This window comes from Contarinia nasturtii, unplaced genomic scaffold (genome assembly GCF_009176525.2).
Source record: "Contarinia nasturtii isolate CC-2019 unplaced genomic scaffold, AAFC_CNas_1.1 Cnas_scaffold_285, whole genome shotgun sequence".
In the NCBI taxonomy this organism is placed as follows: Eukaryota; Metazoa; Arthropoda; class Insecta; order Diptera; family Cecidomyiidae; genus Contarinia; species Contarinia nasturtii.
In genome coordinates this window covers 562,520-588,299 of record NW_022197640.1, presented here as the reverse complement: position 1 = coordinate 588,299, position 25,780 = coordinate 562,520, and the positions used below count along the sequence as shown (strand labels likewise).

At 34.3% G+C, this 25,780-nt stretch overlaps 1 protein-coding gene across 2 annotated transcripts in view; it reads right to left on the bottom strand.

Moving 5' to 3' along the window:
* The window catches only part of LOC116337395, a 119,724-nt gene that overhangs the window by 83,228 nt on the left and 10,716 nt on the right, over window positions 1-25,780 (bottom strand). For both annotated transcript variants that reach the window (XM_031761918.1, XM_031761919.1), the window contains one exon: window positions 8,765-8,881. In XM_031761918.1, the coding sequence (XP_031617778.1) occupies window positions 8,765-8,881 (117 nt within the window). The remainder of the gene's footprint in view (window positions 1-8,764; window positions 8,882-25,780) is intronic.

Here is a 25,780-nt window from a genome sequence, read left to right as displayed (position 1 = left end):
CGATTTGCTGCTGCTGTTATTATTGTGCCATTGTTCGCGTTCAATCGCATTGGCTCACCCTTCATAATTTGCTTTCGGCGAGAATAGCATTTAAATTTGAACACCCGAGTGAATATATTGGACATTGTCGAAAGCTTGTACATGTGCATATGTGTATTGACCGCAGGCTTGCTGGTTTTTATTCGTCTCTGGGGTATTTTTTGTCCAATGCCATAATTTGAAATTTTTGTGTATTTTCACTCAAAAACACATTATTTTCCAATTTAGTTGATTTCAGTTTTTGAGTGAAAGTTCACAAATATTTCAAATTATGACTGGAAAATTTGTACACAGTCGCCACTGGAATGTGAGACCTAGAATCTTTGGACAATGTCATTATGAATTTTATTGAATCGAACAGAGTGAAATACTTTCACCAAAGTCCAATGTATTTCACTCGGGCAATTCCAAGCTCTGTAAAATGTTTGCAACATTCTCGGATTTTCAGATTAAAAGCAAATTGGTTGCATTGTGGAAGTTTTTGAATTCATTTTCGGGATGATGCCATTATCGTTTGTATCCGCCGTTCAACCTTTCAGCCTGTAATCGGATGAAGTGTGCATTCAGCACAAAACCAAATAAATGTACCGTACACATTCAAAGTCATTATACTTTTTATTTTATTTTTCTCTTTATATTTCGACAACTGATTAATATTTATGTATCAGATTTTAACAGCGCCAACGTATAGTAAGTTTATCATGGACGGCGATGATGGCTGGCCCCATCCACACCAAAAAACCAAAAAAAGAACAACTCCATTTTACATTTCAATTTTGCATTTATTTCAAATTCACCTTTTCGAATTCAGACCGTTCGTAAAGATGTACACGCCATTTTGCAACAGAAATTATTCGACGGATCACATCAAAGTTTATATTATTTTACTCATGCCATAAAAGAATGGAAACAAAATACTTTTTCGAGCCAAAATTAGTATTCTTCAATCGTATTTGTGTGTTCCACAAGGGGAGCATATTTGATTATACTACATAGTATTTGAACAAACGGAAGAACTGTATGGTTGGAAATGTCGACGATGACCAATATCAATGGATTTTAATGCGTTCATACAAAATTATTCGACAAATAAAATGTGAATATATTCATTTTGTTTATGTGTACCTTCTACATACATACATAGATGTAAACTCTGAAGTCATGGACCAGCAAGTTGCTCACCTGCTGGCTATTGTGGTACATTTTGTCTGGGATCGGTTTTATTTGCGGAAATGAAATGGATATCATTTGGAATGATACAATTGTACGTGTTCATTGGTCATTGTTAGTTGTAAATTTCGGGGCTTTTTTTGTCATTTATTCATTTCCTGTTATTCAGTATAGCCTCAGTCTAATAAAGGCGATTGAACTGAGTCGACTGTCATACTGTCTAGTGCATGTGACAGTAGAGAATTGGTTTTTTTATGTCTATTTCGGTATATGTACGTCTGTAACTAGTCTCTCATAGTCTATGTGCATATGATTCAAGTTTAGACGTTGTAATTGCATTCAACGAACAAATTTATGTCCGTATATGTATAATAAAAGTAAAAAAATCCGGCGTACACATTTACATATTGTTAGTGTTTGACGGATAAACGGATGATCGGAATTATGAATTGGATGCGGCGATGAAACATAAAATTTATATTGCATAGTTAGTTTTCGATTGAAAATCATGTTGTAAAATCGAAAACATGAACACGGAATGTTCAACGGCTTTTGTATTGTGTGCATTTTTGGAATAAATTGGCCAATGTGAAAGTAATGCTGAGTCAGTAGTTAAATATTGATGGTATTCAGGTGGAAAACAACGCGCATTATTGTTGTGGGATTATCTTTTTGCCCTTTCTACTAATGTGATTTAGTTGTCGTTGAAAACAAAACCATTTTTTTGATCACCGCACAAATGAGTTTAGTTGTAGCATATTTAAAAAAGGAGAATAACGGAGTTAACGATTTTTTTTGGCAGTATAAAATCCATTTTCATGCATTGCAGAGGACAGCGCAAACGAGAGAAATAAAAATTACTTAAATAATGTTGTGTACTGGCTGACATGGGATGAGTTGAAAAATTTAAAAACAAATAGCTTTGAATATGCTCACGGCAATACGACACAGCATACAGAAATAAACTCAAGCACGCTCCATTTATGCATTTTGTCTGTCTCTGTGATTTTTTTCCTCTCTCTCTCTATATATATAAATTGGTGCACATCGTTTAGCAAACAACAGCCGAGTAAATTTTACATCACCATAGATATGGGCATAGCGATTCATGTGCAACAGTGATTGCGATGCGATTTAGATTGGATTGAATCGGATTGGATTCGAGGGATGTATTTAGAGTGGAATATTTTTTTTCTGTTTGATGCCTGGACAATGTATAAACATTACAATGAAACACCATGCACTTTACTGCAATTTTATTGAAATCAAAAAGAAAACTCAAATAACATTTGCTTCCATTGCTGCATGTGCCATGCCACGCTAAATGTATGACCCGAATGCACGAGACGACAACATCATTGATAGAAGCATTACGGTTACAGCTATTAAAATTGAGAACACGCCGAGAGAGTGTGGTGGAAAGTATAAAATAGCATTGGCGAAACAATGTCTTCATTTTATTGGCACTGGTGTATGTGAGGGTATGCCCATGCACGCGTATCCAATGTTGTAGCCATGTTTTTTTTTGTCTGTGTTGTGCTTAAAGTGATTTAACTGTAAATCTATTCAAACGATTCACAAAAACAATGTACACATTAGAATGAATGCAATACTATGTCATCATAATACGCGAGAAATGCCCATGAGATTCACGGATCGTCGTCGGCATCTGTATCATGCGAAAATGGTCAAAAATCAAACAATTTGATCTAAAACATTTTTATTACTTGTTTGGCTTTCGTTTCCAAAGGTGATGATGGTGAAATGAACTTAATTGTTCGTGCGTTTCAATATTGTCTTTGTTTACCGCAACGCTCTTGAAATTGGTGTGTGTATGTGTGTGTGTTTCAAATTTCGTTTACGCAATCCATATGGAATGACGGTAAGTCTGTTGGTGAAGTCATGTTTTTCGCTTTGTAGAAGCATAAGAAAGGTGATAAAGAGAATGTGAAGGAGCCAAAAACAAATGCAATTACGATTTTCCAAAGCATTCAAAGGATTTTAAATTCCACGGAAGCCAACCAAATTAACCAAAATAAACAGTGTCACAATAAAAGTTATGCCATTTCTCGAGCTATGGAATTAACGTGCGCTTTGAAATGAATATCGCTTTTAAATTGGTATCTGCTTAAAGCTTTTTCACTTCGCCACTTCTCAGTTTCTCTATGTGTTCCATTCTCCATCTCTGTTGTTGTTGTTTTTCTTCGTGCCGTTTTGCCTCGTTTGAGCCAAAGTCATTCTCACCGAATTAGATAAGTCTTTATCAATTTTTACTATCACTTTTCTGTGTTCGTGTTCATTCAATTTCAATTTGATTTTTTTTATTAAGCGGCCAATCAACAACAACAGTACCGTCGGCAGTTGCATCATGCTAACAAACCGCCTTAGAAATGGAACCGCCAATAACAACGAACCAAAAGAAACGGAAAATTAGATTTATGGTTTAATCGCTAACACCCAATCGGAAAATGATAGTAGAAGTGAAAAAAAAAATGCGAGCGTCATCGTACGTAGTCTATCTATAAGTATTGAGTGTGTGCGCGTACCACTGTTGCTGTTCGTGCTTTCAACTCTGTTGCTGTTTTTGCTGCTGCCATCGTGGCCGCCATCGCACAACGTTTCAGCTACACACGGCAAAGAGAGAGATGTCGAAACATAAACGTTGTGCGTGTTTGTCGAGTCGATTCTGAGCATTCACATGTTCATGATTCCCCAAACGAACATAAACCGAATTAAATCGACGAGGAGGTAAAACCAAATGAAAAGTAATGAAGATAGGAACGAATAAAAAAAAACACAACAAATGGAATTGAGTGTGCTTGGGATTACTTTTTTTCTTCGTTTTTATTTTTCTTTTGTCGTTCATTCTTTGGCAGCGCTAGTCTTTCATCTTAATTTCTAAAGCATTATGATAAAGCGCGTTATACATTTTATACATATCCAATGTTAAAGTAAGAACAATTCAATTGTGCGAAGATTGTGCAATTGAATTAAAGTAATGCTGTTCTACAATGAAATTGAGACGAGCACCGATAAAATTAAAAAGTGTAAACTTCAGAGATTATAAAAACATGCCAAATCGATTGAATTCGATTATTGCTTTTGAATGGTTTCGAGTGTTTAGATTTGGTTAGCTCAAGCGTAATGTTTTTCGAAGCAATTCAAAACTATAGAAAATTTGACAAAAAAGAACCATGCATGACTGTATTTGATAAGTTTTACGAAATGGATTTTATGTCATTTTGTTAGTATTTGTGTGATTGTTTCGTATTAGATGGCTGTTAAATGACGTAAGTATTTTTTTTTTTAATTCCATTTTCCAACTAGTCATTTTTCTTTGATAAAATGTGCTCTAAGGCATAAAAATAATTAGGAAAGTTCACGCTTTTATCGCGTTGAGAAAGAGAGGGTCTGAATGTATGGTTTTTTTCATATTTGAAACGGAAGTATACATAAAATTCAATTCCATAACGAATTTTTAATGGATGGGGTTTGCCTTCGGCAGCAGTGAATTACTTTAGTTTACCGTATGTTTTATAAATGGTAAATTTATTGAAATGTGAAGTAATGCGATTGCCTTTGTTGATTGGTATTGGCATTCGAATCGATTCGACATCGACGATTGATAGTGGTTTTGTTTCGCTTGGCTTGTGATGAAAGAATGGCATGGTGATTGCTTTCGAATGGAACTCAGATGGCAATGGACAATTCGTCTAATCATGCACACACTCAATCAAAAGCACAAACACGAGCGTTTGGACGCTCATTCATTCTCATTAGTGAAACATTCTCTCTCTCTTTCTCTGTCTCTTTCTTTCTCTGTCAAACAAAATGCTACTTCGTGCTTAAATAAACATACGAACTCAATTGTGTGGTAAACGGTGTCGTATATGTACATTGTATATGTCTACGCCCTGAATGCAGAACGTTTTCGAAAAACCATCGTTTCAATCGAAAAACTCGCTTCAAAATCACCCCCATCATGTTTTGCCCCAAATTCTTATTCATTCATTTCCCATTTATCTTGATTTCGTATACACCGGGTGAATCGGGTGTTTCATTCAATATTTGATTAAAACACACACACTCACATTTCTTTCCGGCCATTCTACTGCTTTCATCTTTTGTCTTTGTGGTGCGCAAATTTTCCAACATTTCCCAATACATTGCTAAAATGAAAGCCATTGATATATTTTCTGAAAGGTAAAATTAAACGATGCATGTAAATGAATACAAACCAAAACATTCGTTCGAATACACTTTAAATGTAATATTATGTATAGTTTATTATACAAATTAAATTCGGATCGCGTCAAGTCATTAGAAAACTTTATACAGATTTTGACTACCGTCAAGAGAGCCAATGTTTTTATTTAGTTTTGCCAAATTTCAGATCATTTTGCAAAATTCTTGTTTGTGTGAGTATGTGTGTGGGTGTATTTTTTTTCTTGTAACTTTTCAATGGTCGATATTTTCAGTGCCTGTATTTTCTCCATTTTCGTTTAATGTTGTTCGTTTTTAATTATTTTGTGCTTGACTGAGATGCCAGTTAATTTGTATATATTTTTGTGTGTGTGTGTGATATTTGATGTTCAGTGCTGAACATAATGCTTCTAGTCGTGAACTTTAAAAATTATTTTCGTTCTTTTGCTCTCTGTGTTTTCGGCTTCTTTTTTTATAAATCCAATATGCTGCACTGTTTCAAATATTCTGCGCTTCAAAATCACGCAAACATGTCGAAGTTTTAGTCTTGGGGCGAATATACAATTTTGAGCTGTTTGCCTTTTGATGAAGGTGGCAGCCAGAATTGCCGTACATTGAATCCGTTTTGAATAGGAGAATTCAAACAATGCACCCCCTTCCCCCTGTAAAAAAAAATTAATTTTCTCTCTGGCAACCATAAGAATAGCAATAATATCATTGATTCGTTACATATAATTGCTCAGTTGTTGTAATTTTTTTGTTCGCATTTCAGAACGTAACAAAAGTCTTCAACATTTTCCATATTTTGGAAATGATTTTTGAAACGGCTTTTGTTCTCATCTCAAACGGAACCATCATTTTTCGGTTCATCCAATATGCAATATAATATTGTTCCCCTCGTGCATAAAAATCTGAAATTGTCATTTCAATTGAATTCGATTTGGAAAAAACGGCACATTATACTCCTCTTTTTACATTTCAGCTAAAATTACTTGTATAAACCGAAATTGTATTTGTAAATGTTTGGTGTGGCAGCCCACCATCGTCATCGTCGTCGATTATTGTATTTTGAAACCATATTGTTTGTATCACGGAGCACAATATAAGCGTCACGTATATACTTTGTGTGCCACATCCGTAGATGATCCGAATCCACTTTTGGGGTGAAGACCATGAGATTGCGTGTTTTTTGTAATTATTTCATGTACACCTTAATTACATTTACAACGCTAATAAATATTACTGTTCTTTATTCTTTTGTTGTGTATGTGTATACTGTATAGCCTGTACTAGCTTACATTTGGAATGTGACATCAGAGAAAAGTTTCAAACAAGTTCACTTCATGCTGTTGTTAATTTTGGGGCGAATTAAGCGCAATGCATGTGTATTTTGTGTGTGTACCGAATTGGGTATGACGGTACGTTTGAGTATATGGTATAGTTTGATGTGGTACTGTTTCATTTTGCTATTACGGTCCTTGCTCTCTCTTTTACTTTTTTTCTCTATTCCACACAGCTAATGGATGATTGGAGTAAACAAATAAGAAGCGAGTGGGAGTTAAAACACCCATGCTTATCAGCACCATCAAAATATTATTTAATCTAAGGCTATAGCTGTATTTGCCTAAGTCTTTTATTTTGTCACTTTTTTATGTTCGGTGTTTTGGATTAGACTGGATGTGAGTGTTTTTTTCCCAATTCCCTTTTCGCCTCGTTTCCATCAACACTCATTACAGTATCAAGCACCATTGAGAAAGAAAAAAAAATAACATAAAAATTTGTCGTTTCTCTTTGGCACTCAATCGATTCAATATCGAAATGAAAACTGTTCCCCCATTTTGTATTTTAGCTAAAAATTATTTGTATCAGGTGTACTTCACATGAAGCTGAATGGTTTTATGAGCGACGCACTTGCCGAACGAAAAATAAATTACAAAAGCGTTTCTATCACGTTTTGCAGTGAAACTTTTTGTGTTGGAATGAAAAGCCGGATGGCATTTTTACTGCCATTTCTTGATCGTTCTACATATTCCCTGTTATATTTTATATATATTCGTTTACGAAATGGAGAGCGAGAGAAAAAGCAATAAATAGTGCAATTCCTATCATATCTATCTCTCTAGCGTATATCTAAGTGCTTTGTGGAATGACGAAGTTTTTTCTTCTTCCTTTTTTACAAACCACTCATAGCCATTCGTGTTAGATGCAAAAGATGTGTGTGAAACACACGTTGTTCGCTGTATTTTCACGTGCTTTTGTGTAATTTGCAGTCAATTGTTTGTCAAATTGTGGTAATATACTGGCCGAAAGCCAGCTGCAATAGTATCTGGGTGGTCGATGTTGGCAATTCAAAATGTAAAGCAAAAAAGCGTTTTAATGAAAAGTTTAAATGAAATTTTGAGTGAAGCGTATTTTGCCAATTTTTATTAGAATTTACACTATATTCAACATTGTCGTGTTGTATTTTCACTTTTCATGCGTGCGAAACAATGATAGTGGGGTTGGTAGATCTATATCGCTTGTTACATTATTCAAAATGGTCTTTTTCGCTTGTACATTCACTAAAATAATTAAAACTTGGTAAATTGAATTAGATGAGGCTGTTTTGATCATTACAGAGAATATGAATACGCTCTACTGTGTACACGGTAATGTCGAGAAATGCGTATGTATGGCAAGTGACGCATTCTACACTTTTACATTAACACACAGTGTAGTTTATCATGGTAGTTCATTTAAAAAGCCATTGCATTTGCGAATGACAATTTCTCTTCCTCTCTCTCTCTCTCTCTCTCTCTCTCTCTCTCTCTCTCTTTTGTTTTCAAAACATAGAATATTCAGCGACCATTTCGAGGTTTTTTTTAATACAAAATTACAAATAACCATGACATTTATTAAGTTATATGCATGACAGAGACGTTGTTGTTTGGACAAGGGAAAGAGAAAACGAATATAATTAAAGCACGTAAACAACAACAGGGACAATGTCGGCTTATACGTATATGCTTTCGTTGTTTGAAAATCAGAGGTGAGTCATACTTGGAAATTGAAATAGCCAAAATGTAAATGCAACACTCTTTCCAACTTCCAACACCGTTAATACGCCGTAAATGTGCGTGATTGTGGTCTCATAAAATGGCATTTACTTTTTGAATTTGAATTTTTTTGTTTCGTCTTCATTGGTATGCGACATTGTTTTATATGTTGTTTCTTTTTTTCGCTCTCGAAGAACTAAGGGAGATTCATTCATTTCAGGCGCACCAGCGAGACCACGAAAGGTGAAAAACTTCTTTCGATTGGAAACTATTTTTTAATTCATACACTCAATTTGAAAACGAAAAATTAAGCTTACCTTGACAGCTATACCCATTCTTATTTAATTCATATCCTTCTGTGCAGTCACATTCATACATGCCATCGTGTAGCTCATAGCATAATTGTTCACAAGGACTTCCATGACCGCAACGACCTGTTCGAAAAGGGAAAAAAACAACATAAAATTCATTAAACACATTTAAATCATTACCATGAACAGCAGTTCACATAAAAAATTAAATTAATTGAATGATTGCCATTCAAGCATTTCGGCTTGAACTATTCGATCTTTGTCATGGATTCGTCAGTAATTATTCAGCCGAATAATTAACCAATTGCCAGAAATAATCGAATAATTGGAAGCAGAATTTTTTTTTTTTTTTTTTTAAAGAAAAAGAGCGTTTATTATTTCAATAAAACCAAAGCGACTCGCTTAATTTTTATGCAAGGATAAATATTGTACGGAATTTTAATTCAAGATATTCAAGATACTGAAAAACTGTGCACACTCATTGGCAAAACCGTTGACAGTGCTATTCTGTAAGTCTTTGGATCAAGGAGGTGTTCCGGCATCGATGAAAAATTCTCGAATAGTACCAATATTCAAATCTGGGAAAAAAAGCAATCCATCGAATTACCGGCCAATAGTGATAATACCAACGATTGCAAAACTATTCGAAATGGTGGTTCATGGCAAAATCGACGCATTCGTCAATGGAAAAATCAACCATAATCAGCATGGATTCGTGAAAAATCGATCAACCTCAACAAATTTACTGCAAAAGGTAAATTTCACGATGGACTCAATGGTCGAAAAATGTCAAACCGATGTCACAGACTTCGAGAAAGCCTTCGATCGTGTCAATCACAAGATATTGTTGCAAAAATTGGCGAAATTTGGACTCGGCCGAAGACTCGTCAAATGGTTTCATGGATACTTGACAGCCCGAACACAATTTGTTGGAATCGGCGAAAGAAAGTCACGGACTTTCACCGTATCGTCAGGCGTACCAGCGGGAAGTATACTGGGACCATGTCTTTTCATTATTTTTATTAATGATATTGTTGAAACTGTGTCAAATTCTCTTGTTTTGCTATTTGCAGACGATTTAAAGTTGATTCGAAAAATTCGCTCTCCCGTTGATGCCGGTAATTTTCAAAATGCCATTGATCAGTTGGGTGTTTGGTGCACACAAAACAAACTCTACTTGAATATGAAAAAATGTTTCGTCATAACGTATGCAAGAGGTGGAAACATAGTCAACTACGATTATACGATCAACAATGGACAACATACGTTTGAACGAGTGAATTTACATAAGGATCTGGGCGTGATTTTTGACACCAGGCTAACGTTTGTCAACCACATTGATGCGAGTATAGCCAGTGCGCATGGAGGGTGGAGGGTTTTATAAAACGAACACTGAAAAATAAGTTCACGATATCGAATCTGCAAAAATATTATATTTAGCACTAGTCAGATCAAAATTAGAATACGCAAAAATTGTATGGCAGCCATACCATCGTATCCACTCCGACAGAATAGAGTCAATTCAAAAAGATTTTGTGATATGGACGTTAAGATTTATATATCAAAGAGATGAGAATTACGTATTGCCACCGTATCAGTTTAGATGTGATGTTTTAAATATTCAACCACTTTGGAGACGGCGTATAAATGCCTCTATATTTTTAATTTACGATCTCTTATTAGGTAAAATAGTGTCAAATTCGCTTAGAAATAAAATTGTTTATACAAGACTACAATATAACATGAACCTAAGAAATCTGAGGAATACTGAACTGATTAGAGTAAGAATGTTTACATCAGACTATGCACATAATCAGCCATTTTACGTAGCATGTAGGAATTTCAATTTAATACGAGAACAATTTTTTGAATCGGCATCAAGAGAAATTTTTAGAAATAATATTGTTAAATTGGACAATTTGATATTTGATAATCGGTGAACTGATAGTTTTAAGAAATGTATGGATTTTAAAGAGATTACACAATGAACACAATCGGTGCCCGATCGGGTAGTGTTTCATTGTTTCATTGTAAACGATATTGTACAAATTTTGTGATAAATTCAGTCTGTGATCAGACGGTGAAATAAATAATTAAATTAAAATTATTCTAAAGCTTTTTGTAATGCCAAGTTGAATTTTCCATTTTGAAAAGTTTCGAATGGCGAGTTGACGTTTTTACAGAAATTGTTTTACTTTTAGAATATAACCAAAAGACGTCAAATACGATAATAGAATAAAGTACTCAGAGAAATTGAACAGTGTGAACATGAATGTGTTCTTGGACATTCAAGTCTATTTGATTCACATAGTCTTGAATATTTATTTTTTGAAGGTAAATAGCATTAACGAATTTTTTTTCTACTTGTTTCATTAGGAAAATATAAAATAAATGTAAATGATTGAAAATAAAATGAAAATAATTTAAATTGGAATGAAAGAAAAATTAACAAAAATTTTAGTATTGAACACAGAACGTTCGCTTGATACAGTCGACACGTATCCACAGAGCCACATCAGTGCATGATTTGCACTAAACTATATGACTACTTGTGCAGAGTGTGTGTTTTCCAAATGAACCGTCGCACATTTTCATGCATAAAAACACTTTAATCGTTGTTTAGTCTCTTTCAATGTACAAAATCGATTAAATATTGAAAAAATAATACAAATTATCCCAAATATGAACGTGAGAGATGAATTTTGTTTGAGTTTTTTACATCGCAATGCTAATTTTTTTCTAGAGCAAAATGTCACTACAAATTGAATCAATATCAAACCAAATTAAGTTTTAAGTCTTTCATTGGATATTTAACAATAAAATAAAAACATGAAAAAAATTTAATAATTTAAAAAAAATAGTTTTTTCACGCAAAATCATTTTACACTGAACTTGCAAAATCAAAGTGTAAAATGACGATTCACACTGGGAAGAAACAACTTCAGTGTAAATGGGAGGAATACAATGAACACATTCATGTTCACACTGTTCAATTTCTCTGAGTACGATTTCGTTTGTGTTGGTAAAATGTAAAATGAAATGAGCTAAACCGTGCTAAATGTGGCAATATTGACAAACACAAATATTGAACCACATTGCAACTGCATTGCAATCACACTCACCCATTTTGTCATCTTCTTCACTGGATTTCTCCAAATCGTTTCCATTGATTGCAATGCGACGAGAACTAACCGAGCAGTATTAACGTTCAACGGTAAACATCGCTGTTTCGCATAGCGAATGTTTTAACAAAATTTATCTTTGCCCTACCGGATTGTTTGTCAAAATCACTTAAAACTTTTCCCAATTTCTTCTATTACCAATGAACTTGTTATTTTCGTTTGCACTACGAAAACTGTCTACGTAAATGTTTTCCTATTCATTCAAAGATTTTAGTAACGCCTAGAGAATGCCCAAAACTATGTGACAAATATGCAATAGAAGGTCGCTGAATGGAAATGAATGCACATTGCGGGTGTATCAAGTGCGAGCGCTCACAAAATTTTTTGGCCACGCAAAACTTTACAAATCACAAATGGCCAAAAATATTTTCGGAAAATTTATGTATTCCCATTTAAAGCATATGGTTTTTAAACAGGATGAGGTACATTTGGTAACCAGCATTGCCAGCATATTAAATGAAACATTCATTATTCACTTGGAAATTTTGAGAGAGTGTCGGTACAAATGTTGAAAATCATTCAGTGAGTGATTTGAAAATAAAGCGCGCATAATCGTACATTTACCAAACGCTGTTGAGCTTCATTTGTATGTGACGTGTAGGAATATGGCTTGGCGAGTGTTATTTCAATGTTGGCAAACAGTGCGCGCGTTTTGTGTGTTGCATGAATTGCTGTTCGACAAAAGATTGTAGACAAAGACACACATGCCCACATTAAAAGACAACAACAGCTACACAGTAATATGCAAATATTACCGAAAAAGTCTCGAATGCGGTGAAGTTTAAACTGAGAAATATTTTATTTGTAAACGAATCTGTGGCACAACTCAAACTGAAAATAAACGCCAAACTGATGTTGATAAAGGTGAATGAGTATTTTGATTTTGAGCATACATGCATCGTCCATTCTAAAGTATATGAAAACTGACAGATTTTCATTTTGCACTCTATTCATATTTTCTGCCAATGCCAGACTCATGGCATTGATGCTGTATATTTGGTTTCAGGAAGAATCATTTTAAACTAATGCATCAAATGCGGTGTAATTTCATAAAATTCAGAATAATATCTCAATCACGATAAATAATACTTGGTTAATGCAATCTAAATACCACACATCTTACTCTATTACCATTGATGCCATCAATTTTTATTCCATACATTTTCCGCATTATAATTTTATTCGTGCTTCGAGCAGTTTTAGGTTTCATATGTGCTCATGCAATTTTATGGTTTCATTGAAATGTTCGCCCTTTCGACTACGTTAGATTTTTAATAGCATCAATCTTTTCACGCAAAACTCAATCCAGATCGAAAAATTCGTTTGACAATCATAATTTCATGTTAAAAGTAACGAGAACTTTTTGTCCACTTTTTAATATCGAACACAATGTGTACGACATAGAATAGTTCCCATTCACAGGTGAGATTCAAACGGATATTGTGTACGTGTGTATGTGTGTAGTCGCATTAAAACAATGGTCGCTTGTTGTGACATCAAGTGAAAATTGCATAGCCAATGACGGAAATCAATTAACACCTGTTCTGACTTTGTTTCGAAACGATCAGCACATTCTTTTCAAATATATCCGGAAGTAGTTACTTGACAACAAACAAAACGTCGGAAATTGCGAGGTTTTGCCACTTATGCTACACCATAACAAGAAGAGACAAAGTCAAGGCTGACACATTCACTTACAACATACATGACAAAAAAAAAAGAAGAGAAATAAAACACTGAAAACGAAAAGAGAAGTTACACCACTTGAAAATTCAAAACGAACGAATAGTTTAAAGTTTGAACACTTCGAACGTTATTCGCAATTGCATTTGCACACACACAAAGGGAGGGAGAGAAACGAATAAAGAAAGACAAGAAGCTTTACAAATTTCACTTCATCGAACATTGATCCAGCAAATCCTTCACAAAATCAATAGCTTAATGAATTGCATCGAAGATAACAAACTCTTGAAAACCAAGCATCCCTAACAAGCACTGTCGTCTCCAATTACAGCACATAATCTGCAACCAACGTACGGAAAATATCTTTTTCAATCGAAATATGAAATGGAGGAATGCATTTGGAATAAATCGACAAATGCAACAGGAGAAAATGAATCAGTGTGTCCATAATATATAGAAATAGCACTAAATAGTGTCGAATCTATACTATATCGATTATCGGTCCACTATATATGGAAGATATTGCCGCACGGCACCGTATCGCTAGATCGAAATGAGTGTAGACGGGAAAAATTACAAGTTGCCGTGCGGCAGTAGAAAGAACTGTGGGTATGCGGCTACATTTTTGCCGTCCGCACTCACGTCGATCTCGAGTTACGGTGTCTTGCGGAAATATCTTCCATATATAGTGCACCGATATAGTATAGATATCGACACTATTTAGTGCTATTTCTATATGTTATGGACACACTGAAATGAATGAACAAAAATACAAAGCAGGAATCACAAGAGATACAAATCATTTTTAAGAGTTTAAATGGAGAGACAAAAAAATGGATAAATTTCGTTGTGTATTTACGCACATGCCGTTTATGAATTACGAGTGATTATCGTTTTTAGACGAAGATTATTATGATTATCCATGCTGTGTCAAGTATTTTCATAAAAATACGTATATTTGCTTCGAATGCGATGCCAATTGACATCAAAATTCTATTGCAATTTCAGCCGTGTCCCATAGAAATATGGTTGCTACACTCTTTCATTTTTTTTATATTCCATTCGCTTTTATTTTATATTACTTTTTCCTACCTTCTGTAACTACGGTCTCTTTGTGTGCTGTATTGCTTATATCAATATCCCTGAGATTTAGCGAGCTAAAATAATGTGTGATGAAAAAACCGACGCGTTGCTTGTCATAATATGGAATATCATGGAATGAATAAAAATGCTCACCGTTTCTTTTGACTTCTTTCCCCTTTCATCTCTCTCTCTCTCTCTCTCTCTCTCTCTCTCTCTCTCTCTTTCTCTCTTGTATATTGAGGTCTGTACAATGGAAATAAATTAGAAATGTAAGCAAAGAGAAGTGCAGACGACGTGGAAAAAAACTTTGTGCCAAAGAACAATGTCATTACTTCAAATGCATATGCGTTTTATAAAAAAAAGGCAATGCCACGCATTTGCCTCTGTACGATTTTTTCCCTTAGTCGGCAAAAGTTTGAACAGCACATACACAAACATACGTTTACATAGAGAGAGAGGGAGAGAGAGAGAGAGAGAGAGAGAGAGAGAGACCATCAAAATGGTAAAACAAAAAGAAAAAAGTCGACGAGAAAGGAAATCCACACTCTTCTGTTTTGAATTAGCAAAGGATATACATGTCGTGGTTTTAGTATTATGTTTTATTTTATTTTTGTTTGAAAATTACTTAATTCAATTCGTTGCATTTTTTGTGGTTGTTGTTGTATCGTGGTTGTTTGTAGTTTTCAGAATGTTAAAAACTGTTGAAAAACAACAAGCACAAGAAGGAAAACGAGAGAGCAAAGTAAAAGAAGTGGAATGAATAAGGAACATAAAAAAACATAATAACAGCCACACTAACAAAATGACAACGAAGCAAACAGTTGAGCGGATTGTCTACATTGGAATTTATGCCACAGTAAAATAAATTATTCGCTGCTTTCTTTGCGTATACGAACATTGTATGTAATTCTGCTATGCTAATGCAGGCGATTTTGGTGTACTGTAAAAGCAACAAAAGAGATAATGCAATGGAAGCCAACACACCAACCACTCACCCACACCACGTCATCGTCAGATAAAAAAAAAGAGAGAGCAAACAAAAATTACAAATACGATGTCGTAGAACAACAACAAAAAAATCAATTCCATTGCACTCTTTTTGTTGTCTAATAGAATTTGGCCGTTAGTTTCGATTTTGCAACATTTTTTTTTTTGTTGCTTCATGAATTTCAAGCGACACACAAAATCGAATATACACACACATACACATATTAATACCCCAAAAAAATTGTGGAAAACAAACGCCAAATTCATGATGAAAACCGGATTCTGCAGCAAACCAAAGAGTTTAAGCACGAGAAAGAGATTGAAGCAGCAACAAAAAGAAAAAAAGCCTTAAGAACAAATAAGAAACGTTGCACTTGAAGCGGCAAATGATTTCGCTAGTGGCCCGAAAACTATTAGACCGACTTTTCTTTTCGACGTTCTGTACCAAAGTGAAACGATTTAAGTTTGTTAACTATAAAAAAAGAAAAACTTCTACCACCAAGAAAACTATTATTCCATTGAAAACTCGTGATGCTGTAAACGGCAACAGCGACGACAATGGCAACGGCAGTGGTGCACATTTTGTTATTTAGTGAACGATAAAATGGTTGAAAGTATTGAAGTCAGTATTCAATAAAAAAATAGAGATGGAGAGAGAGAGAGAGAGAGGAGAAACGGGCGGGAAAGCGGCGAAAGATAATAGTTATCAAGATATAAAAACAATGTACCTTATGTAAAGAAATGCGGTTCAGCAGTCACCGGAATGTGAATGGTATTTATGGATTATGGTTTGTGATATGGCGATAGAATGGCTATGATTGCCGCTCAAAATTGCAACTATTCACAAATAGAAAGAATGAGAAAGAAAAACTTGCATCGGCATATTTGTCTCTGGTGCTTTCGATTGTACCGTTGACATCGACGATGACAATGACGACGATGCATTTGATTGCGGTGTGAAATTGGAAAGGGTGCATCACACTAAATGCATTCAGCTAACATTTTGAGCACTTCACATTCTATGCGGGATTGTGAATGTGTGTGTGTGTCTTGTGCTATTAATTACGACATTTGATTCTAAAACATCTTCCAACAACACCAATCATTATTACGTTTTGTTTAGACATATTAATTAAATATTCATAGCATACAACTTAAGCTTCATGCATACATATATTATGGACAACACAATAATCATGGTCTTTGTCACGTTTTGACATTTTCAAAACCAATTTGGTTGACCCACACGTGTGTGTGTGTTGCGTTGCGTTGGTAACATTCTGTTAATTCGTACTGTGGTTCTCTTTGGTTGAGGAAACACATTTTAAATTTTCGATGTTCGATGCGGCCATGTTATTTTTATTCGTTTTCAACCAAAAATTCGGAATCTTGAAAGTTGGTTACCACATCACAACTAACGTAAAAGTTATTCACATAAAAATGGACAAACCAAAAATAAAATTTATCGGCTCAAAAGCTTTGTATCTATAAGTATCTATGACATATAAGTATTAAATACAAACTATTGTATCGTTTTATTCGTCCGTCGCCCATTAAACAATGTTGCACATTAAATGACAAGAATTTATATCTGAACGTATATTATAATGCATTAGATCTCAAAACCACAAACATTTATTTTGGCTTCATGTGTATAGCTGCTTTGCACGGTTAGCTCTATCTCATTTTCACCGAAATGGGGTTCTTCGTCATTTCGTCGGTTTCCACGTTGCAAAAGTTATAATTTAACAATTTCGACGATAAAATGATGTATTTTATTTAATATTATTTACGTATCACACGGGGGAGACAGAAAGGAATAACAAGAGGAAGAGCAACCAAAAAAGAAGAAGAATAAAAATAAAACACAAAGACCCCTATCAGATCTCTGACATTGGGATGGCAATTGGGATGCGATTCGATACGATACACATCACGTAAGCACGTTTCTATATCCTCATGTTCCATAACAAATATAAACTCACACACCATGTGTGCCGTTGCGAGTCTTATATGTGAATCACATGAAGGCAATACATGGCACGACATCGAATTAAGTCCATTTTTGCACGTTATTTTTTTTTTTATTTCATCTCACTTTTGTATTGTTCTCGTTCTTTCATTCTATCGTCTCTTGTACAGGTTTCACAGCATTAAATCGAATACGGTGCTTTTCTGAATACAATGAAACCGATCCAAAGACAGTGTGAATTGCAAATGGCAAAAGTGTTATATTGTGTAAAAATGTGTTTTGTATTGAAGTATTTTTTTCTGGATTCACAATATAATGGATTATATCTTGATGGCGTTTGTGTTGAGTCGTTATATATATATATATGTTTTTCTCTCTGATCTCACAATGAATCAGCTAACCCACACACATACAATAAAAGCAGCGATAAGATAAGAAACACAGCAAATCACAAATTCTACCTGTATGTTTTCGTTATTTTTCGGATATGTGCATGAATGCGATAAGCAACATTGTATTATGAACTGAGATGGAAATTTATCGAGATTCTCTGGTTTTTCTCTTCTTTTTTCATTTTCAAAAGCGATATTTTTTTCTATTTCATTTTAACTTTTATTCTCGTTCGTTGTGCGAATAATTTAAGTTGTGAATACAATTGAAATGTAACAAACAATCAAAGAGCAAAACAAATAAGAAAAATGCTTGAAATGTCAACATCAATATTTCGTATTCGATGGCAGTACCATCTACGATTCCGATCGAATTAAAAAGTGCAAAATACGATTAAAATGTGAAAATATTTTTCTTTCGCATACCATATATGCATGTGTACTTTTCCATCCGTTGGCGAAACACAAGTGGTAAAAGATTGTTTGAGAATGAGAAAGAGAAAGTAAGAGAAATGGAGAGAGAGAGAGAGAGAGATTTCATATCGTTTCAATTTTGTATGCCAAATCAATTTGAATCTCTGTTTACCTCTACGATTTCTTTTGCTCGTTGTTTAAGGACATTTGTAAAGTTGTTTCACTTATTTCGATCGTAACGTTACGTTCAATGAGCAGTTTAACTATAAAATCCCTTCGATGTCAAATAAAAGAAACCCATTCCATTTCGAATCGAAAATAAAAACGTATGTTTACGCAATAGCTTTCGTGTGTGTTGTCTCTACCGTTTAACAATGTCTGTTATTATTTGTCAATAATGAAATGTTTGTATGAGCTTTATGCTGTTTCTTTTTTGTCCTTCTTTTATTTTACCGAACACCGGATAAGCGCTATAAATTGAAAATCCGGACGACATCAAAAGGAGAGAAAAAATAATAATAATAACAATAATGAGATATGAATCTATGGTATGTTGCCCAGAGGATTCACCGACACAAATAGTTTTGAAATCTCACTAATTGAGCTTCTTATACATCGGAATCGAATAAGCTATGGCAATGAGCAATGAGAATACACAGAAGAATTATGGCAAAAATAATGAAATATCAAAAACATTTTACCGGCTGAAAATGTGCAGCTGGTTTTATTTTCTGTGGAGGAAAAATGCTTTAATAAATTCGGTTCGTATCCCGATTCCCTTTGTGACCACGGCATTATCTAGATTTTGGTTCGTTTTTTTCTTCTTCCTTTGGTTTTGTGAATGTGATCAAATTTATCCAATAGAAGAAAGATTATCGCATTATACGTTTGTTATTTTCCGTATTTCCCAAAACTGTTAGCTGGAAGTGAGATCGACAGAGAAAGGAAGAGCGGAACAGGAGAATTGGAAGCGATTAAAGTGTGAGAGTGAGTAAAAGAAGGAAAGAAAAATCGAAAAACCAATGGCAATAATAATGCTATCACGAACTTTTTTTATTATTGCATTTTATAACTAACATGGAGCATAGCCTATAATATTATATAGAAATGCGGTTGTTATAGTTGCTTGGAATGTAACAATCATATATTTATTCTCTTGAGCAGGCTGAAAAGGAGATATAGAACAAAAGAGAGTGGGTCTGGGTGATATATGAGCATACCGATGAATGTATAAGCATTGTTTTCGCTTGTGTTTTGGTGTATGTGCGCTTTGTATATGTGCGGTGAATTCCATCTACCAACTGATTTACTCACTCACTCACTCTCTCTCTCTCTCTGGCCATCTCTGTGCAACATTTTGTTTATTGTTGTTCTTCTTGTTGTTATTGTTGATGGCAGTGGCACAGCTTTTTTTATTTCTTGCATTTGCAATTCTGCTAACAGAAAACATAATGGCTGAGAGAATTGAATACACACAGACACATACTGCATTCAATGCAAGCGTATAAATATCTATATTTATATAGTATACACTATAGAGAAATAAGAGATAGATCCTAGAGAAATGGAACAAAATACGAAAATTGTAAAACATTTGGCATCACACATACATACACATAGGACTTATGTAACACATCGTATCGTTATAATATTTCCAATAGTTCTCTCTTTCCATTATAAGTTAGACCTATTACAAATGCGAAAGTCGAAATCAATGGTAGCAAGGCAATGTTTGAGCTGAGTTTTCTATGGTTTACGATTTGTCTTTATGAAGAAAGCAAGAGGAGAGAGAGTGAGTGCAAGAGAGATAGAAGAAAAGAAAGAAACATTGAAGCATTGAATTGAGCATTGGGAATGCTGTTGCGTGTACGTTACTATTTAGTAATGGTTTGAAAATCGAATAGCATAATAGAAAATATAAATGTGTCATTTCATCTCCCACTGACACATACCCCCATCGACATCGTGTAACATGGATCTTTGAATTTGGTGTTGTTCTCTTTAGCACACATAAACAAAAACAAATAGTTTGCTGAATATGCGAAAAATGTTGTGCAATGTAATTTGTGGTGAATATGAAAGAAGATGAAAGAAGAGATACAAATATGGCAAGAGTAAAATGTGCAGAAAAATCGAATGTGCAGAAAAAAATGTTTAAACGAAGAAGTCAGTTTGTATGCGAATTCAACTTATGTTCTGCTTATCTGCTGGATTTTCAACAGAAAATTAACGCGTAGCAACAAATCGTGCATGCAGCACTGTATATATTTTATCCTTAAAAACGCCAGCAAGTGAACAATGAAAACTGAAAAGAAAAAAACAAACAGCAACCATGTAAAAGCTCAACAATACCATACACTTTACACATGGGAGAGTAAGCATTCAATTCTTTCTCCAATTTTGTTCGGTATATTCCGCTCAACTTCTTTCCACAACATAATAATAACAATAATAATAATCGTAATAACAATAAATAAACGTATGATTATGGGTGTTGGCTTGGTGCGATGTTCTTTTTGTTAAAGGCCCCTCTAAAACAACTGAATTGCACGATATATGCGATATATTCGTACATATTCTACCCAAACAAACATAGAAGCAAATAAATAAATTTATCATCAATGTTTTCGCATTTAATGCACGGCGGCTCTAATTTACTAGCAACCAAGCAGCCAAGAGAAATAACAACACATTACTTGCAATCATTTCGAAATAGAAAATAAGAGAGGAAGAGAGCGGGAGAGAGTGAATCGAAATGGAAAGAAAGCGAACGAGTTGAGCTATAGAAACAAAATCATTAAAATTCGGAATACGAGGAAATGCCACAATGGCTGCAACAATAGCAACGAAAACGTTCATTTTGAACAGGAAAACATAAGAAAATACAACAATTACAGTTCAGCTGTGAGAAAATGATACTATTAACGATTAAAAGCGAGTCCATATTTATGCACTTAATAGAAAAGGAATCAGCAAATTATAGGTCCATATGTTCAGTTTTCTATTTCGTACACACAGAGAGAGAAAGAGAGAAACACACACATTTTCTCTCTATGTCTGTTCATTTGAAAATTTGAAAAACGAACTGAAAATTTTAATGAATGTTTCTACATAACGTTTTCTTTCAAGCTTTTTTTTTATCAAGTTCATTTCGTTTTATTCAATGTGGCAGTGTGTGTGTGTGTGTGTGTGTGTGTGTGTGCCATGACTAATTTCAGGAAATGACAAGTGCTCCGTGATAGAAAAGATAAATTGCACGATAATGCGCTTATGGCGGATGTTGGCCAAAGTGTAATTTTCCTCTGAATGTGTTATTTTTGTGTGCGTGAGGAACAAAGGGATGAAAAAAAAAAACATGGAAACAAGCGATGGGATTGTAAATAGTATAAAAACAGGAAAAGTTGAGTATCGAAAATGTGAAATGCAAACGGTTGAAATTTTGGTATTATTCGTGAAAAGGTTGTCATCCTCAGAATTACTTGAATGTTTTTGAAACAATCCATTTTATGCAGTGAATTGAAAAAAAAAATGCTGACCAAAGCCATTTACACAACTATCCATTGAATGGCAAGAATAAAAAAGCGATTGCATTCATTGCGGGCGATTTCTGTAACAAAAACAACAACACCAGCAGCAATTGTGAAAAGCAAGAGAGAGAGAAAAAAGAATCGCATTCGTGCGTACGATTTTGTTTTACGCTTGCTGTTTGCCATTTGTGGTATTTTTTGTTCTCATTATGTTGGAATTCATATGGAAATCATGGTATATCTACAGTTTCATTGAGCGTACCGTTTATGAACTATACTCATAAAGGTAAAAAGCGAAAGCACTATGGATGACAAATTATTTTTAAATTATTCAAATGATAATTTGGTGTGTTATATGTTTTATTATTCAACTTGTACGCAAAAGAGCTCATAGAGCTTTCCATTCATCGTCCGCCCTCATGCATGCATTTGTTGACGCCGCTGCTATTTCTAGTACTAGCTGCCTTTTTTCTCTGTTGTTGGATACATGCATGTAGTGGCAAGCTTGCTACTCGCATTTGATGTAATCGCAAGCAATTTTTCGCTTGTTCGTGTTATTTTGCTTAAGTTCATGTAATATCTGTTATTGTAGTTTTGGTGTGCACGGTGGTAGTTATTACCGCTTCCATCGTGATTGCCGTTTATGTTGCTATTTTCACCACTGTTGAATAGATGCTTAACATTCAGTTGAATGGAGCACAGATCAAATAAAATGTAGTCAACTTTTCATAACAAATAGCAGTGGAAATGACTGTAAGCCACTGAACAACAGAACATTTTGAATAAACAGAAGAGAAAAAATTGCACAGTCAAAAGGAGAGAGGAGAGAGGAGAGATGGTTAACAATAACACGTTATGAATATGACCGAAACAAGTGGATGCTAGACGGAAAATAGAAAAATGTGATAAATCGATTTATAAGCGAAATGCGCGAATATCGTATCCGCGCTGAGCATAAATTCTCTTTCACTGTAATTCTTATCTGTCGTCTTTTTCTCTGGCCACTCACCAATGAGTACAAATTACAAAAAATGCTCCCGCAGCAACGGAGCAATGCGAATATGTCATACGAACTATTTATTTATAATGCTCAACTTAACCACTTTATTTATAGATTGTTAACAATTGAGGAAGAGAGAGAGAGAAGGAAACACGAAATATAATAAATATATGACCAAATAAAATATAAAATCGTTCCCAACTGCTAGTAGTATCGTTGCCAATATTGAAATTTTTCTTTCGATATTTTTCCATCTTTCGATTCCTTCTTTTTGTTTTGTCTCGACAAGTGCCATTTCTATTCTTCGTATTATACATACCATTTAAAGAAGTGCAAGAAAAAAAATCAGATTTAATGTTGAACGTGTTCATATAAATAATCGACAAACATTTATAATAACCAACGGAATTTGCAATCCGTAAGCATTGTAACTGACATAAGTGAACACTTCAAGATAGAAAATAACACACAAAAAAATAAATAGATAAAGAGGATGATAGACCAGAGAAAAGAACTTTTTCTCAAGGGCTGAGGAAAAAAGGGATAATTGATTCAATGGTAATAAAAATGCAAAGTCAAACATGAATGGAAGAACGTGAAGATGATGGAGACAATATTGCATGACTTGGCGATAGGTGGCGAATGAAATATGGCAGGGTATATGATGAGAGATAACGTAAACTCGAAACGAGGATGAAAGTACAAGGAATCAGGGCGAAAAGAACAACAAAACAACAGATAATGTAGGAAAGTGTTTTAATTCGAGAGTTGAGTTGTTTTTCAAAAAAAAAGCATATATTCTGAAAAGGAGAAACGAAGGCAAAACTAAATAATACAGTTTGTTAAAAATGACTTACGATCTAAGTTTCGACCAAGTGGTTAAACAGTAACCCAAATGAATTCGAATAAGAGAATGCGAGAACTCTCAATCAACGCGGATGGATGGGTATCCACCACATATTTGAAGTGAAAAACAATAGTGTGTTGTTTCTTTTCATTCGTCAAATGGAACTTTTGTTTCTTAATTGAATTTAAAATTGGAAATTTTGTAGTTTATAGCGCCTGTTGATACGTTTCTTCATTAATTAAGTTTAAGCCACTTTTTTATTGATAGACTACTTGTCATATTTTTTTCGATTTTTATTACAATTATTTACATCATTTTGTTAAATCCATTTCTTCGAACAAAATTGTGTTCATGAAAATAGAGCGACAATTTGGGTAAATATTTTAAAATACAATTTTCGTGAATTTTAATACAATTTTGTGACAGTTGATAGAATACTGAGCAAGTGAGCACGCGTACTGGCAGCGACAATAACTAAAGGGGAAAAAAGTCAAAATAAACTGGAAAATATTTCAAGTCTGCAAAATAAAACGAAAACAGATGTAAGATGAACTTTTTTTTTGGAAATAATCTTCTTTGTTCGCAAATACACATTTTTTGAATTATTGAAATTACATTTGATTTTAGAAAACTTGATTAGAATTTCTGATTTGGAAATATTGCAATCCAAACTCGAAATAAGAACGACAAAGTAGAAAATTGTTGTAATTCGAGAAGTAAAGTTTGTAAGTTAATAGTAAGAATGGGTCGAAAGAAGTACAAAAAAAAAAACATTTCGAGAAAGAAGAAAACCAAAAAGAAAAGAAATAGAAACGAAGACGATGCCAAAACTAAATAAAACAGTTTGTTAAAATGACTTACGATCTAAGTCCCAAGTAGTTAAACAAGATCCGGATAAAAGAGCTAATGTATCGGATTGGTGTGCGAATGCGGGAGCCATCCAACCAAGACACACACCACATAAACAATCGAAATGAAAAACAATATTGTATCGCTTGTAAGAAAACTTAAGCACGTTACTTGAATAGAGCACATAAAAAAGGCACACAACCAACTCCAACGCAACACACGACGAGGCATATGCAGGCGCAAAAAAGAGAGACAAGTAGAACCAGAAATAGAGAGAGAGAGAGAGAGAGTGTGTATGATACGAAACGGAGTGAGAAAAACGCCATCGCCGTTAGGAACCGCTCGAACATTTTATTAGTCATTTGTTGGTACGTGATATAAGAACAAATCGATTTGATTACATTTTCGAGCGAGTGAACGAGAGAAAATCAGATAGAAAGAGCGCCCGAGAAGCAAGATGTTTAAATGTGTGTGCTGTTTGTAGTGTGTACTTTGCCATATGACTCAGGACGACGAACCAATGTAATGGTGCCAATATCATGTTTTTGAATATTTTACTGTCTCGGATTTCACTTTTTTGAATTCATTTCATTTATTCAGAAAATAACCTAAATAAAATGCACACTGTGAAACTTCCGGTTGATTTCCTTATAGATAGAAGCCAATACGTTTTACAAAATGGATACGCGTTCAATGATACCAATGACCAGTACTTTCAAACCAAATGGAAAATAATCTCGATGACAGTTTGATATCCACAAAATGTTCAGCCGTTTTTTTTCTTGAACAAAAATTGTCGTTTGAATTGCCAATGTGAGCGCGATTCCGTAATACTCCATGAAATGTTCTCGCCTCAATTTAAAGCGAACACACACATACACACGGCAAAAATAAAGAGACATCAAAGAGCGGAAAAGTGCATGTGTTTGTAAAAGGAAGAGATCCGGCTTTGGGTTCCACCATTTCGGGGACACCCAATACAATAAAGCACGGATTTTTTTCTTCTGCAAAAACGTTTTCTCCACCTAAACCAATTTAAATTTGTTGACCGTGTCAATTTTCATTTATGAAATACAGCGAACGACGTCA